The 16,951-nt window shown below is 38.7% G+C and overlaps 1 protein-coding gene across 1 annotated transcript in view; it reads right to left on the reverse strand.

The window, feature by feature from the left end:
* Window positions 1-2,720: 2,720 nt before the first annotated feature.
* The window catches only part of LOC140488185 (RNA-binding protein EWS-like), a 32,343-nt gene continuing 18,112 nt past the window's right edge, over window positions 2,721-16,951 (reverse strand). Inside the window, exons 9-17 of the mRNA XM_072588067.1 lie at window positions 15,716-15,750; window positions 15,023-15,058; window positions 11,648-11,835; window positions 11,437-11,566; window positions 11,160-11,351; window positions 5,106-5,220; window positions 4,925-5,019; window positions 4,428-4,647; window positions 2,721-4,252 (exon numbers count right to left, since the gene is read on the reverse strand). Of these exons, the coding sequence (XP_072444168.1) occupies window positions 4,213-4,252; window positions 4,428-4,647; window positions 4,925-5,019; window positions 5,106-5,220; window positions 11,160-11,351; window positions 11,437-11,566; window positions 11,648-11,835; window positions 15,023-15,058; window positions 15,716-15,750 (1,051 nt within the window). The 3' untranslated portion in view covers window positions 2,721-4,212. The remainder of the gene's footprint in view (window positions 4,253-4,427; window positions 4,648-4,924; window positions 5,020-5,105; window positions 5,221-11,159; window positions 11,352-11,436; window positions 11,567-11,647; window positions 11,836-15,022; window positions 15,059-15,715; window positions 15,751-16,951) is intronic.

Raw genomic sequence — 16,951 nt, forward strand, 5'->3', positions numbered from 1 at the left:
TGAATAGCCAATGGGTGAGGTGCCAGAAGACTGGAGCCATGGTTGAAGAAAGGTGGTAAGTAAAAGCCAGGTAACTCTAGACCAGTCTGCCTAACCAGTGGCAGGCAAATTGGAAGAGACTGAGGGACTGGATGCTTTTTGAACTGGAGGCCAGTGACCAGTGCACTGTCATCTACATAACTTGATTTGGATGTAAATGGGAGGTATGGTTAGTAAATTTGCAGATGGCACCAAAATTAGTAGTGTAGTGGACAGCAAAGGTTCCCCAGAGTACAATAATATCTTGATCAGATGGGCCAAGGAATTCAATGTTTTATTTAGATAAATGTGACGTACTGTTTTGATAGGACAAATTGGGATAGGAGCAACACAAAGGTATGTTCCAGGCTTTTGAATGGGGGTGGGGCACCTCAAGAGTCCAGGTTCATAGTTCCTCGAAAATAGAGTCACAGGTGGCAGGGTAGTGAAGGCAACGTTTGGTACACTTGCCTTTATTGGTCAGCGCATTGAGTATATGAGTTAGGAAATAGTGTTGTAGCTATACAGGACATTGATTAAACCAATATTAGAATGCTGCATTCAATTCTGGTCTTCTTGCTAATAGGAAGGATTGTTAAACTTGAAGGGTTCAGAAGAGATTTACAAAGGATGTTGCCAGGGTTGGAGGGTTTGAACTATAGAAAAAGGCCAAATAGACTGGGGCTATTTTCCCTGGAGGGCCAGATGTTTCGGGGTGACCTTCTAGAAGTTTAAAAAAAAGCACGAGGGGCATGAATAGGTGAATAGTCAAGATCTTTCCCTCCAGGGGAAGAGGAGAGTCCAAAACTAGAGGGCATGAGTTTAAGGTGAGGGGAAAGATTTTAAAAAAAGGGTCCCAAGGGGCAATTTTTTCATGCAGAGGGGTGTTGCATGTATGGAATAAACTGTCAAGAGGAACTGATGGAGACTGGTACAATTACAACATTTCAAACAAAAAAGCACCTGCATGGGTATGACTAGGAAGGTTGGGAGGAGTCTGGGTCAAAATCTACCAAATGGGATTAGATAAAAGATATCTGGACAGCATAGATAAGTTGGACCAAAGGATCTCTTTCTATACATCTGAGGCAGTGGTACAAAATGATACAAGGGCTTGCTTAAATTTTAAAAGAGACTAATTTATAAAAATTGAACATATCCACTGGAGTAAATTGGTAATATAAAATTAGGACAGCAGAATATAGTGCATCACCAGAATTATATGCAACCCAGCATGTTAATGTATTGCTCTCAAAGACAAAACAAAAACCCAGCTGAGGCAGTATTGATTACAAAAGACCTTAAAAACCAAATCAAGTGGCAATAGCTGCTTGAGGAAATAAACTCTGGTTTTCACAGGACTTTCATAATCATAATTCAATCTTGGATTTTTCAATGAAAATAAATCTTTCAATAATAGAAACCTTAATGTTGTGATGAATGCTATAGAAAAATAAATTAGATGTAAATATAGCCATGTTAGACACCATTAGCAAAACAGTTCAAATGCTGGACTAGCTTCAAAACAAAATCCTAACCCTCAGAAATACTTAAGCATTTAGCACACCATCATCTCTCGCTGCCTCCTCCTCTCCTTTCTTCCCCCCCTCTCCTCCTTTCTTCCCCCCCCCACCACCGCCTCCCACAACACTTATTCCACAAGTTACAAAATTGTTTTGCTACAAGATGGTGTACCAGACACTGGAGGTCAGTTCATATTACATTATATTGTCACTTTGGATGAGCGTTTGGTTAATAATTTGAGCTCAAGGCAGTAAGGATAGAATATCGAACCTTATTACAGTTGGTCTGAAGACTAATAACTAGATAATTAATATTGGCAATTAATCAGTAATTCAACAGCAGTGTCAAGATTCCAACTTGAACAATGTTGCATATGCTTGACAGTAGCATTACAATCCAACTTCTGAAATGTAATCTAAATTCCATCTACAAAGTTACAGGTTGGCTACTGTCACATTTTTGGTAGAAGCTTGTATAAATAAAAACTTGAAGCTGGCATTTAGATTTCTTGATAAGCCTAGCTTCTGAAAGTCAGTGAACAGGATTAGTGTGTAGCTGGCAAAACAGCTCTTCTGTGGTCGGTTTGTACCCCTACCTCTATCATTTAAACCAACTTGAGCTTCAAAGGAAATTGCTGACACCAAAAACATCAGTAACTTTCAAACAGTAATAATCTGAAAACTGAAGAAGTTTGAAGCTTAGATATGCATGGACAATGGGAAATAATAGAAAAGAACCCAACTTGTACACCAATAAAAAATGGCATGAGAAATAAAGCACTATTGGCTGAGAAGATAGTGCTAGTGACCACAAAAGTACACTGCTCACTTCTTGTGAGGAACCATAATGATTGAAAACCATTTTGCTCAAAGTCCAAAGGAATCATTACGTTTAGGCAGACAGTCAGACATTGGGGAAGATGATGAGGCAATAGAAACCGAAACGAAGGCAAGTCATGCTAAGTTGTCAATGCAGCATCAACATTTGGTTCAGAAAGTATCACAATTTTCAGGAAGTATGATTGTGCACCATCATTCCTTAAAATGCAGACACTAATTTTGCACAATGTTAGAGCTCACCTCAAAAGGGAGAGGTTGAACTTGTTTATTACTCAAAACAATACAAGGCCAGGGCTGAATCCACAAACAAGTACACATTACTGAACTAATCACACCTCAGCCAATAAAGAAAAACTTTATTAATCAAGTTTAATCACTTAGAAAAATAACAGCAATACAGAACTCTAATGGTGAGTGTGTGTAGGGGATTTTGGAAATGGATCCAGACAGTCAACTTTATATACTGTGTGCCTAGACTATGCGTGGCAAGCATTATTCACAACCATAATGCACATCACCTTTATTATACAACATTCTGCAAATGTAACCGTAAATTTCATAGGCTATTAAGCAATATTCAACAAATTGTTGAAAAAGGAGAATTTAAACAGTACACCTATGAAGTTCAATCTTAAAAATAATGTTCCAATAGGCCGTTTACCATAACAAATTATTTTCAGATATTATTTTAAAGAGTATCCGCTACGGCAAGCAGTTTCAAATAGTGACTTGTAACCAATGGTTGATGTGCACCATTTCTGACGAGTGAATCCATAGTTAATTCTGCAACAATCATCAAGTACTGGAATGTCAAATATTTATTGAAATGACAGGTTACCAGTCCATATCTCACTACTGAGAAGTTAATATTTCAGATAAAGAAACTAAAAATTGATATTGTTAGATTTAAAAGATAGAGCACAATTTGTAATGTCAGAATATGCCCACAACAATACTCGGGTCAAAAGTAAACCTAAATGCTCAACACCATTACTAGTTTTCACAGGTCAAGTGTACAGAATACCTGGGATCAGAAGACTGACCTCTGAAAAGCAGCATTGGGTGACAAATTTACATGGCTACAATGTTATGTTAATCGCTGAAAAACTAGTGATTGAATATGCTTAAGTGACCTACAGATCTGGGTACTTCACAACTGAAATCATAAATGCTTTCACATCATGCATTAAAAAAAATCAACCCTAAGCATTTCATTTAGCCTGCTAAGTTTTTCAAATATACAAAGTTGCTAATTGAGGTGGTCAGGGATATTTAGAATTATCCAGTGTACTTTTGGATTTTCTATAGTAATAACTGCACATTTAAATTTGTAAAGAGACTCACGCAACAATTTTTTTTAATAGCTGTTGAACTTTTTAATTAAGCTGCAGAAGCTCAGTTCAGTGTTATTTCAAAAAAAAACCTTTGCAATTTGTGGACTTACTTCCATCACTATGGAACACTATTTCAAGTTACTTGGAGCAGAACTTCAGGAAGCCACACTAAACAGAGCGACTCAGCTTTTTATTGCAGTATCACCATAGTATAAACAGAACAAAAAGCTATGCACTGTACATTTTTGTTTTGCATGCTCTTCAGGATCTCGTTCACATCATTACATTCACCTTGACAAAAGTAAAAATTAAGCGAAAAGTCACCCTAACATGAAATTTACTTCCTGACTTGGCTATATCCACTGAAAAACTAATACAATACCGAAATATTGCCGTAATGTTGTTGCAAACAACATTATAAATACGGAATTACAAATTTAAAACATTTTTAAAAAATATTTGTTGTAGTAAACAGAAAACCAGATGGATCATCTACTTCAATATGGTCTCTCCCGACGGTCCTGGCGACGGTCACCCCTAAAAAGAAAGGAGGACATTAACATTTCACTTACAAAAATAAGGTTGAGCCACTAGCATATACAGCAGTTCCTCACTGCTGATTAATAGGTTAGCTTCCAATCAGATTAAGTGCACATTCTTTTCACAAAATGATTTCCGCATAAACATAATTTCAAAGTGCTGGTCAACTTACTTTCTATCCATTTTTCCTGGTCCACCTCTGCCACCTCTGAAACCCATTAGCTCTCCCATTGGAGGACCACCAAGCATGCCTCTTCCACCTCTAAAGCCACCTCTGTCACCACCACGCCCACCTCGGAAACCACCTCTGTCACCACCACGTCCACCACGGAAACCACCACGATCCATAAGGCGGCCACCTCTCATCATAGGGCCACCCCTCCCACGGTCACCTATGAAACACAAACCAGAGGGGAAAAGTCCTTCATGAAAAGATCCCCAAAACATGCTGCATACAAGCTTCAGGTCAGGGCAAAAAAAAAAAAGGGAAAGAAAACACTGATCCTTAAACATCAAAAATGAAATTTCTCGTACCAATCTCATGATTTTAGGGATTTTTTGAAATTGACAAAAATATTGATATTGACGAGTCCCCCACGGACAGATGCTAGTTAATACTCAACATGAGTCTAAGAGACAAAACATATCACCATAGCTAAAATTACTCACCAGAAGGAAATGGTGGTGGGAGGGGACCGTCTGGTTTTGGGGCCTTACACTGGTTACACTCAGTCCTCCAGGCAAAGTTGGAGTTCCCACATGTCCTATAACAGAAGAAATCTCAATTACATCTGGCAGTTTGTATGGCAAACTTTAGTATTTGAAAATCCTCAAACCAAATCAAACATACGGATTAGGGCAACGCCAGTCACCAGCTCTTTGCTGCGTATTTCCTCCAGAAGGTCCACCACGACCACGTGGACCACCTCGTCCACCAAATCCTCCCCCGCCACGTCCCATGGGTCCTGGAATTAAAGGTGGGCAAAAGACTCAGCCAGTTGGCAATATTGACAGCCATACAAGTTTAAATTCAGGGTACATTGACAGCAGGGGAACTTGCTGCTCTAAAAAGAGCTATGACATTAAAATTTCATTCCATGCAAGGTACACAAGGCATAGTAATATATACAAAGCTCCAAAAGTAACTTTTGTTAGGCTGGCACGTTTGACATGAAGTTTTTTTCTTCAAATTCTTTGGACCATTATTCTATTCCCCAAGAGATAAAAAGGGCTCATTTCAAATCAAGAGGAAATTAAAGTGGTGTATAGTTTCATAATACCATTGAGTATTTTCTTTTTATTGTGCTGCCAAATTGAATCGAGTAGACAAGGAGGCTGGAAGACGACCGCAAGCCAGACAGCATTAGGTGGTGGAGAGGTCAACGTTTTGGGTATAAGCCTTCTTCCTGAAGGGTTCACTCAAAACATTGACTTCTCCATCTAGTGATGCTGCCTGGCTTGCTGTCTTTTTCCAGCCTTCTGCTTGTCAATTTTGGATTTCAGCATTTTCTGTCTGTACTAAACCAATTGAAGCAGTGGAGCTGAAAAACATGACCAGGTAGATCTAAATGCTTTCAAGTGGTTATAACCCAAAAGAATTCAATATTTCCAAGGACAATACAGAAAGTAGATTAGGACAGGACAGTGGTCTAAAAGTTGACAACATGCAAAAGTCTAGAGGTACCTATACAATGTAAATTAAATTAACAAAATTGATAAGTAACTCAATTTATCAAATACAATATTTGATTGCATGAAGTTAGTGTAAAACAGATCCAGGAAGAGGGATAACAATGAAAATTTAAAACTTTACTGTTAAGATCAGAGTTTACACAGCACTACACATGGATTTGCTTTAAAATATCAAGTGTGGATTAGGCTAAAAAAGGTAAAATTATGGTTAAAAAGCCTATGCAGTTCATCTTGATTTGATGATCCAATTCACTGGAACATCTCTCAAAAATGATCAAATGAGGAAATGGAATTGCAGTCAACAGTGTTAATGCTCTAACAAATTGAATTTAGGGCACTGCATTCAGCACAACAAACCCAAACACCTTTTGCCTAGATGGGAGTTGCAAACCCCATTTACAGAGCTTGCTCACACATGCAGATTGCTCTAGCAGTGTTGAAGGATAGCCTGCATTCAGAACATTGATCTGTGGTAGGTAAGGAGCAGATAGAGGACTCAGAAGGCAGGTTTTTGTTCATTTAACAGAGGTAGAGTAGGGCATCCAAAACCTCTCGGATGCACTGGATGCTGTAGAATGTTGATGGAAAGGACAGACTGTGGACCAACAGTACCAACGATGTAGTAAAAGCATGAGGTCCTAGTAGCAGATTTTAGGAAGAGAGAGAGAGTAAATAAACAGAACTACTGAACAGTTGTAATTCTAAATTATTCCTCGCACAACATACCAGTCTGGAAATAGGGAGAGCAAGCAGACCTCTGCACAGACGTTGCAGGAAGGAATGCCTGGGTTGGGAGCAGATGCAGCCTATAAAAGGGCCAGGCAGGTCCCAGTGCTAAGGTGCAACCAAAAGTCCTTGTGGCGATTTGCAAGAGCTTCTGGGCATGAGAATTTACAGCTTGGTGATGGGGTGGGAGAAAACAAGTCTTGCTATAAAATGAATCTGACAATGGAGAACACCCTCCATGAAAAAGCAGGACTGGGCACTAAATATCCCTGGATAGATGTACAAACAGGACAGGAAGATACTGGACATTCATCCTGAAGGAGTTAATTTGGGTACAAATTAGTAATAGAACAGACCAGTTGTAAAAGTATCAGCAGGAAAGGTAATAGCAATTCTGAAGCAAAAGATTAGAGTGGTAGTGTGGGGGTAGGAGTGAGAGAACAGCATTATTGCATGATAATCATCATGGAATAAAAAGGCTGCAATGGTTGACAAAAAAATGTCCAGATGTCAAGGAGAACTTCACTCAGCCAGATCTGCATTTCTGATGTCTAGCTCAATGCTGGGTGGTAAATCTAGTTTTATTCTTTTCTTTAAGCTTTACTCCAATTTGATGCAAAGTAGTCATTAGGCAGAAAGGAGGATTTAAGGGTCAACCACACTGTCATGGGTATGAAGTTACATGTAAGACAAACCAGGTAATGCCCTATTTCTATCCTCCAACAAGGACATTTGTGATGGACTTCAACATAAGTAATAGTTATATGGTCACCAGTTAATTAGTAATGAATTTAATTAATTCAATTTGCCACTGAGATATGAATGCATCCCCAGTGTATTCACATAGGCTCTGGATTCGCATATGATGATGCCACTTCAGTGGCAGACAAGTTTCCACAAGTAACAGATTAATCACTTTAAACTCAGCAAAGGAGCCACCTATTGATGGATTCTAGAGATTTTCATTCGTTAAAAAAAAGATGCTATTGCTAAACACTCCAGTTAATAGGCAATTATACCTTATAGTCTAAATAAAAAGACTAGAGAACTGACTAAAATGCATGCGTATTTCCCACTTTCAGTCAATAAGGACAGTGAACAGAAAAAAAAAGATTTAATTTAGAACAAAAAAGGTAGAAAGTTGACATTTCGAATCTGATGCTGAAAGCAAATAAAAGGTAGCAGTGAGTATAAATTTACAAATCACAGCACCAGGCGTGCATCGACATGCGTGCACACACACACATTTGTGGGGTGAATTTATACTTGCACAGTTACATTGTACTTTGCTCAAAAACTGCATGAATCCATGTAAGACTCTTAACTCACTTTTTAGATGAGAATCAGTCTAAATATTATGGCACAGACAGGGAACACAGGCTAACACCTTCAACATCTCACCCGCGCTGATACCATTTGTTATAGTTAACCTGAGAATGTAACTTTTAAAAAAGGTTTTGTACTTTGCATATGAAAGTAATGAAACTATCATGGTCATTCTAACAGATGAGAGACTTAACGAACAATCAAGGTATTTTTCAATGTATAATTTCAGATACATCACACTAAACTTTTGCTATAAATCTGTGTCTTACAATTGTGCACTCCACAACTACCTGAAGGAGTGGTGCTCTAAAAGCTAGTACTTCCAATTAAACCTGTTGGGACTATAACCTGGTATTGAGAGATTTGTAACTTTGTACACCCCAGCCTATCACCAGCATCTCCAAACCAAGGAGTATAGATTGTACCATTCATTGTACAGAAAACAGGTGCAGCAAAATATACAGCTGCTGAACACAGAGAATTAGGTGGTGTCGGCCTCAGACACACACTGCAATTCAGTAAAATAATGGTTCATCTGGTGGAAAACACACCAGCTAATCAAGAATCCATGTACCTATGCATTTGAATATTCAACAACTCTGCCTCTACCGGAGAGAAGGCTCAACCTCAAAAAGCATCTCATCTCAATCTTAAATAGAGAACTCTAAACAGCACCACTATTCCAGTTGCTTCCTTTCAGCACCCATCCTTTTTATAGAATCCTCAAGATGCCACAATTCAAGAAAACACACAAATTTTAGAAACTAGAACATTAGCTCTTCAAAACAGGTCCCAGTTGGTCTAAATCCTTCCTTGAGAGATTACCTCCTCTGCACTTCACCACACACCCACCCACAGACTACAGCAATCCAGATGTGGTGTCACTAACAATTTACTACAAAACATACATTGTTCCAGTTGTCTCTCAAATGAGAACATTCCATTTGACTTAATTACTTGCTAAAACTGTGTTGCAATTAATTTGTATAACCAGGATCCAACGTTACTTCAAAGCTCTGCCACCTCTCCATTTAAATAATACTGCTTTTCTGTTCTGCCATGCATAAAGGAGGGCAAGTTAATGTTTTCCTATACAATACTGCATTCATCAAATCTGATGGAGCCTTTCCTAAATTCAATATATTTGGGGAAACCTAAACAAATGCACATACTGGGTTGACCATTTCTTAAGAACAAAGGATGAATCGCTTCAGGATCTGAGGATTTGTCATCCTCCATCTTTGCAAAATTGTAAATGTTCTCTTTCACACAGTATCAGTTCCTTAGATGCCATGGATAGGAAGCCTCTCAGTGTCTCACTGGTTTTATCTTGGCTGCATCTTTTGAAATATTTCCTTACAAGTGCCTGTATGGCAATCCTAACTGATCCCTTAAACTAATTTATTCACATTAACCAGGTCAACGTTGATGCCCTCACCTTTAAAAACACTAACCTTAGATTCACACTCAAACATAATTCTTGATTCGGAGATGCCGGTGTTGGACTGGGGTGTACAAAGTTAAAAATCACAACATCAGGTTAGTCAAGCAGGTTTAATTGGAAGCACACTAGCTTTTGGAGCGATGCTCCTTCATCAAGTGATTGTGATCAAATCACCTGATGGAGCGTCGCTCCGAAAGCTAGTGTGCTTCCAATTAAACCTGTCGGACTATAACCTGGTGTTGTGTGATTTTTAACTTTATACATAATTCAAATCATTATCGCTACAACCTGGAACATCTGTAAGTGTGATTTTTCAATTCTGTTGAATTGCATATCTCCGATTGGCTCGAGAGTATATAGTTTTAAGAAACCGTTCCCTAAGCACTAAGCTCACTGGTCAGGATACTTTGCCAACCCCACTGTCAAATCTATATCAATCTAATATGCCTCTCACAAAGACTCAATTTCTTACTGAATATCCTATCCTATGGTGTGGTTAGTGTGACGATGCTAAGACACTGCTCCCACAATGGCCATGCCTTTATCAGCTCATCTCTAGCCCAAATAGTTTCTATGTTCAGAAGTAAAAGCATTTTCCTAACATACCAGAATTAGTTACCAGACCCCACTACCATCTCCCCTTCTGGCCCTTAGTTGTCCTGCAACATTAAATATTCAGGTCTCAATCTCTATCATGCGATGTAAACAGAGAATGGATTTACTTTATAAAAAGGTATTGAGGTTTGTACACTGTTGTTTGCTGCAACACTAATAGCTTCCCTTATTGGTGCCAGTAACTTCTTCCCAAACTATCCATTACTCCATTGCATAGTCTAAAACCCTCTACCACCCTGGTTATATTCAACTTGCCCAAACACTGTTCCCAATTTGGTCAGGTGGTGATGACCCATCCCAATGGGATGGCATCCACTTGCTCTAGGGCTGGTGCCAGTGCTTCATGCATTAACCATTGCTCCAACATTCCTTTTCAAAAAAGGAACGCACTTAACACTAATTTTAATCCAAGCCAACAGCATACTTAGAAATCCAAAAAGATTACCTTTGAGGCTCTACTTTTAAATTTTGCCCCAAATCTCACTTGTTCTTAAGTTATGGCTAGGTTTTATTGACCAGTCCTTGAAAGAAGCAGTTTATAAATTTAACACAGTTTCAGGAGTCCCACCCTCTGAACCAAACCAAATTATTGTAAACTGACTCGGAACAAGGCATTAAGAGGATTTTTTTTGAAGGTGTGAGGATTCCAAAAATTCTCAAAAAAGCCAAAAATTTAGCAAATGTTTTATAGAAGAATGGAGTTGCAAAAGTCTGGATTTGCGCCACAATATTCCAGCATAAGCGTATAGAACAGGACAATAAGTGTCAACCACTAGGGAAGGATACACAATATTGAACTTCAACTGGACTACAGCAGAGTAACATGTTTGGCAAATTCTGAAACCTTCAAAAGCTGCTTCAGCCACCTAAGCTTTTGAGGTGGGAGGCTTTTAAAAAGTATGCTGAAAACTCAACTCACTCATTGTAGAAGAACGCACACGATAAATAATGAAACTGATACCAAACCTCCCACTCTGCTATAGAAGGCCACTAAAATCTAAATATCTAACACAGTAGTCCCTAGTTTCATTCCTCCTTCATCCAATTGGAGCTATGCTCTACAAGCAAACAGACATAAAATACAAAGCCAAACAGTATTACCTGGTCTGTAATGCAGATTCTCACCACCTCGACCAGGGAGTCCACCACCTCTTCCATCCCGGAGAGGGACACCACTTCGCATATTATTAAATTGCAATGGTGGTGGTGGTTGTTGCAGTTGTGGTTGAGGCTGTGGCTGCTGCTTCTTTCTTGCCATAGCAACCTTGATTGGGTTTGTATCAAACTCTTTGCCTGAAAAAGGAATATAAATTACCATTAATGATAGAACAGGGAGCAGTGTGTTTTGGTATGAATGACAAAACCAAAAAAAAATTACCATCAAACCATTCTAGAGCAGCCTTCGCAGAAGGAGGATCATCATAGGATACAGTGGCTTCACCCTTAGGTTTTCCAGTTTCCTTATCAATGTAGATGTTGATCATAGGCTGCCCAGTTCGCTTGTTGATCTAAAGACATACAGGTGCAAAATTAACAGCAAAAAATTCCAAAAAATGCAGCAACAGTTGACAGTATATGCCAAAACAAACCTTTATAGCACCAGTTTGCTTGAAGAAATCCAGAAGCCTTTCTGGAGTTATATTTTCACCCAAGCCTTGCACATATATAGTATCATTTTCCACATCTTCCTGTGGGGCTGGAGTTGGAGTCGGGGTTGGGGTTGGAGTCAGAACTGGAGCTGGAGCTGGTGGTGGTGGTGGTGGTTCAGCAGCTGCTACTGCAAAACAAGTAGAAGACAGTTAATTTTTTTGTCTTAACTCCAGTACCCATCACACAAGTTCAACTTGAGAACTTTTCTCAAGGGGTTAATATATTGTGATGATTCAAGTTACCATGAACATGGAGGAAAGGGTCATTGTATAAAAACTTTCGAACCACACAAGTTACCAACAAGGATATCACTGTACATACAAATTAATTGTATCACAAAGTGAAAATGTTCAATGTGGATGTACTGCAGGAGCCTCCCTAAAACAGTGCAGGATGGAGGCAAAAGACCTTTGGTGCATTTGATGTTTTGTTTACAGTAAACATTACAAGACTTAAAATTAAGGACTGAACCAATGATAGAGAAGGAAGCAAGGTTCTTAACACAAATTTGACAAGCCTTGTTAAAAAAATTACATACTAAATATTGCTGGCTTATGCAAAAGGACAAAAACAGCTAAGCTATTGGTTCTTCCAGAAACACATGCATATTAAAACCAACTCCAACAAACAAGTGTACAGGATAAGCAAGTAACTAACAGTGAAAGACAGTCAAGCCAGTAAATAAGCCAATAAAATAAAAGTCCAGTGAACTACTGATTAATGAGGTTATAAACAGCTTTTGAAGTGTGCACTGAGATATCTTCAAATGCAGATAGAACCATTAATCAGTCAGACACAAGTGGTCACATTTGTAGTACTATATGCGATTCTGGTCAACCTGCTATAGAAAGGATATTATTCAACTGTCATGGGTGCAAAAATGATTTACAGGCATTTATGAGATTGGAAGGTTAAGTTATAAAGAGAGGCTGAGGGGTGACCGTAGAGATTTATAAAATCAGGAGGTTCATGGATAGGGTGAATAGCCAACATCTTTCTCTCCCCCAAAGTAGGGTAGTCCAAAACTAGAGGGCATAGGTTTATGATGAGAGGGGAAGATTTTAAAAAAAAAGGAGATCTGAGGGGCAACTATTTTCTCCAGACATTGGTGGGTTTGTGGAATGAGGTCTCAGAAAAGTGGCAGAGGCAGGTACAATTACAACACTGCAATTGTATTGGAGGGCTGTAGGCCAACCACAGGCAAATGAGATAAGTTCAGTGGAGGAAACTGAATCAGCATGAACGAGGTGATCGAGGTCTTGTTTCTGTGATGTATAATTATGACAAACTTCATCCTCTTTCACCCAATGCACTACTGAAGACGCTTGCCCACTCATTTCCAGTATTGATAATTTCCACATTCTCTCCCTTTCATAATGATTTTGAACCAGATGAAGTTTAATTCTATCCATGCTGACATGCATTAAAACTCAAAACTGAAATACTATTTTCTGGTTTAAAATTGTGACGCCTACTTTGAATGTCAATCTGACAAGTTCTTTCCCTCAGCATTAACCAACACTTCAGATGCCTCGGGGCCATACATGAAAGAGTTATCTAGGTAAACTGCTGTAACTAAGTCTACTTGTTTATCTGAAACCCAAAGTCAAATCAAAGACAAAATACGGGTCTTCCAATTGCAGCCTTCTTACACAAATTCAGGAGGATGCAGAATTTATATAAATGATAAAATCCAATCCTAAAAATGTTTATAAAAAAAGCTTAGCTGCTAGCATAGCTACCTGCAAAAGGGCAGGCACATTCAGGAAAATTACCGAGATTGGTCTGGCAGTATCTGAAGAAAGAAGAGTTAATGTTTCAACTTCAGTGATCCCTTTGAAGAGTCACAAGACTCGAAACATTAACTCATCTTCTCTACAGATGCTGCCAAATCTGTTTCTCCAGCACTACTTTTGTTTGATATTTTTTGCATCTGCAGTTGTATTTATTTACCTATCAATGGTACTTTATGGGGAGTCTTTGTTGATGAAGCTGCTCCTTTTTGTCATCTTTAGTTAATCCCCAAAGCGCAGCTTTTCTCTGGATTGGCTTGCTTAGCAAGTAGTGTTTTTGAAGCTGCTGGACCCAAAGCAGCAGGTCAAGACTGGTGGTCTCTGACTTCTCTCCGATAAGAGCATGCTTTTGATTTTATTTGTGCCAAGTTGTCTCTACGGGGAATTGTTGCAAGTACTGGGGACAAGGTGGGATTCTCTGTTGGCTTTTCAGATAGGTTGTTATTCTGTATTCTGTCCTCTTGTTTGTGTTTCATTCTGTAAACTTGTAAATCTATTTGGCGTGGCACAGTGGCGAGCACTGCTGCCTCACAGCACCAGGGACCTGGATTCGATTCCAGTTTCAGGCAAGTGTCTGTGTGGAATTTCCTCCAGGTGCTCCGGATTCCTCCCACAATTTAAAGATGCGCAGTTAAGTAAATTGGCCATGCTAAATTACAGCGTTCAAGGTTAGGTGCTTTAGTTGGGGGTAAATATAGGTTAACAGGGTAGGGGAACAGGTCAGCGTGGAGTTGTTGGGCCGAAGGGCCTGTTTCCACACTGTAGGGATTCTATGATATTCTGTTCTTTTGTTTAAAACAAAGTGGTTTAACCAGCTGCATCTCTCCTGAACTATTCTTTTTACACCAGCTTAAAACAACTAGCAAAGATTAACTGCTGTGAAACTACACGAAATATATTTTTTGACTGATCAAATTATGTTAGCCCACAAGATGGAAAGCATGAAATTAGGTTTTGAATTGGACTGATAATTGGCAACTAGTTAATGAATTCTATAGTACGGATGCTGTGATTCACCCAAATGAAAGCACTGTATAAATCTATACGAAGGCAAGGATATCATTAAACATGAACCCTGCTCCACTCAAAAATGTTTTTGTGCGTTTAGTGTTACTTGCAACCACTTTCTAAACTATTGCGTAAAACTGAGGCACAAAGTGTAACATTTAGGGCGGCACTGTGGTTAGCACTGCTGCCTCACAGCACCAGAGACTGGGGTTCAATTCCCGCCTCAGGCGACTGACTATGTGGAGTTAGCACATTCTCCCAGTGTCTGCGTGGGTTTCCTCCGGGTGCTCCGGTTTCCTCCCACAGTCCAAAAATGTGCAGGTTAGGTGAATTGGCCGTAGTGTTAGGTGCAAATGTAGGGGAATGGGTCCGGATGGGTGCGCTTCAGTGGGTCAGTGTGAACTTGTTGGGCCAAAGGGACTGTTTCCACACTGAGTAATCTAATCTAAATACAACCCTATAAGAAATAGTTATCCACTTATAAAGGGGTGATACATTTTAATAGGCAATTACCTGGTTCAGGCTCCGGAGTTTCTTCTACAGCTGTTACTGGATGAGAAGGAAAGAAAGCAGGAACAACATTATTTTGCATTCCACTAACCCAATACCTTTAAAAACATCTAGATCTAAAATTCCAGCACCTTTTGGTTATTCATTCAACAGAGATGAACTGCAAATGCAAGACCATGATGTGAAATATTCTCCAGTGGAAATTAAAATTAAAATTGGTATTACTCAAACTAAAACATCCCCATTTAAAATGTTTAAAATAAACCATTTGGTACTTTATACCACTTCTGACAAGTGGTCATTGACTTTTATTAAATTACCAGCACCAGGTAATTCAAAACCCATTTTAATGCAAGCCCTCACACTTAAGTGTTTACTCATTTTACATTTTCTATTCACCAGTATTAGGTAATCTCAAACCCATTTTAATGCACGCCCATCACTCAAGTGATTATTCACTTTATACATCCATTTTCACCATAGTATCAGGCAAAATGATAAACCCATTTTAACGCAAACCCATTTTAATGCCGGCAGGCGACTCCAGTATATATATATATATACACACACACACACACGTATGTGTTGAATTTTGTATACAAGGAAATTTTACTACGCAAAACAGTTTTTCCCCCAAATCACAAACTTCAAAACACAAAAATGTATTGACTAACCATGTTAATGCTAAGAACTTACCACCAGGCTTACTGAAGCCACCCCGGTCGACACCGCTGCAGGGACAAATATGAAGAAATGAAGTATTCCCTTAAGCCAGTACCTCTTGAGCCTAAGGCTCAATGATGATGAAACTCGTGCCTCTTTTAAAGCACTGGCTAAGGCCTCTGAAGTTTCACCAGTTTTCATCTGCGAGTTTGCCTTTCTTCACAGTAGTTCTCCTAAAGCTTTCGTACACCCTCCAAAACCATATACACCTTCACTGTTTGACTTGCCAGTAACAGGGTTCTGAACAACTATAGTTGGTGCATGCAGTTTTATAACAGAACTGTTAAGAAACCATTAAACTAATTTTTACATTACTCTTTAACTTCCAATTAAATTACAAATTACTGTATAATAAATACCATGTTTACATTACAAGTGTACAATACCATGCTTTTATGTATTACTCCACTTGCATACACCATACATATTTTTTTGTCCATACATATGTAGAAAACGTGTCTAGTCCCATTTTTCATTATGCTGCCGGCTCAGTCAAAATAGTTTAAAGTATTGAAGTGTAAACAAGGCTCTCACTTTGTAACCTGTAGCATATAAATGCGACAAAGCATGTTAACATAGTTTCCATATTCAAGCATTTAAAAAACTGTATTGGCATTATTAAAACTACATTCTAATACTTACCTGCAGACAAGGGAGTGAAAGCAGTATCGTACTGCTTAGGCTCTGTATTATAGTTAAATTCTTCCACAGAAGAACAAACTTGTAACAAGTTGTGTAAAATGGTTAACTGCTCAATGGGAATTTTAGCTGCACCCACTACAGCCCTTCTCCCAAAAGAAAAAAAACTGCCAACCAACCCAACCTTTAAAACATTCTGAATATTTATATTTTACCCAGATCGATTATATGTGTCCTTTCCTTCATCCTCAAATTTATTTCCTCACCCATTGCTTTTATTTAGGCATTTAAAAAATAACCTACCAATAATGCACTCATTTCTCAGGTTAAACAGTTTTATTATACTGTTACCCATAACTTTAAAACAAAATGTTTAAATCTACTCCTATAAAAAAGTTCTAGGTAAGAGAGGACAGCATGTTTGGGAAATTATCCTGTTTTTTGGGAGAAGGAGAAAAGAATCTACACCAAAGCTGAAACACAGGTCAATACTTTTAAGGTTATTTCTTAGGGAAATATTAAAAACCACAGTATCTGCTCATAATACAACTTTAGAGTATGAATATGCTT

This window comes from Chiloscyllium punctatum, chromosome 17, assembly GCF_047496795.1.
Source record: "Chiloscyllium punctatum isolate Juve2018m chromosome 17, sChiPun1.3, whole genome shotgun sequence".
NCBI classification, from domain to species: domain Eukaryota; kingdom Metazoa; phylum Chordata; class Chondrichthyes; order Orectolobiformes; family Hemiscylliidae; genus Chiloscyllium; species Chiloscyllium punctatum.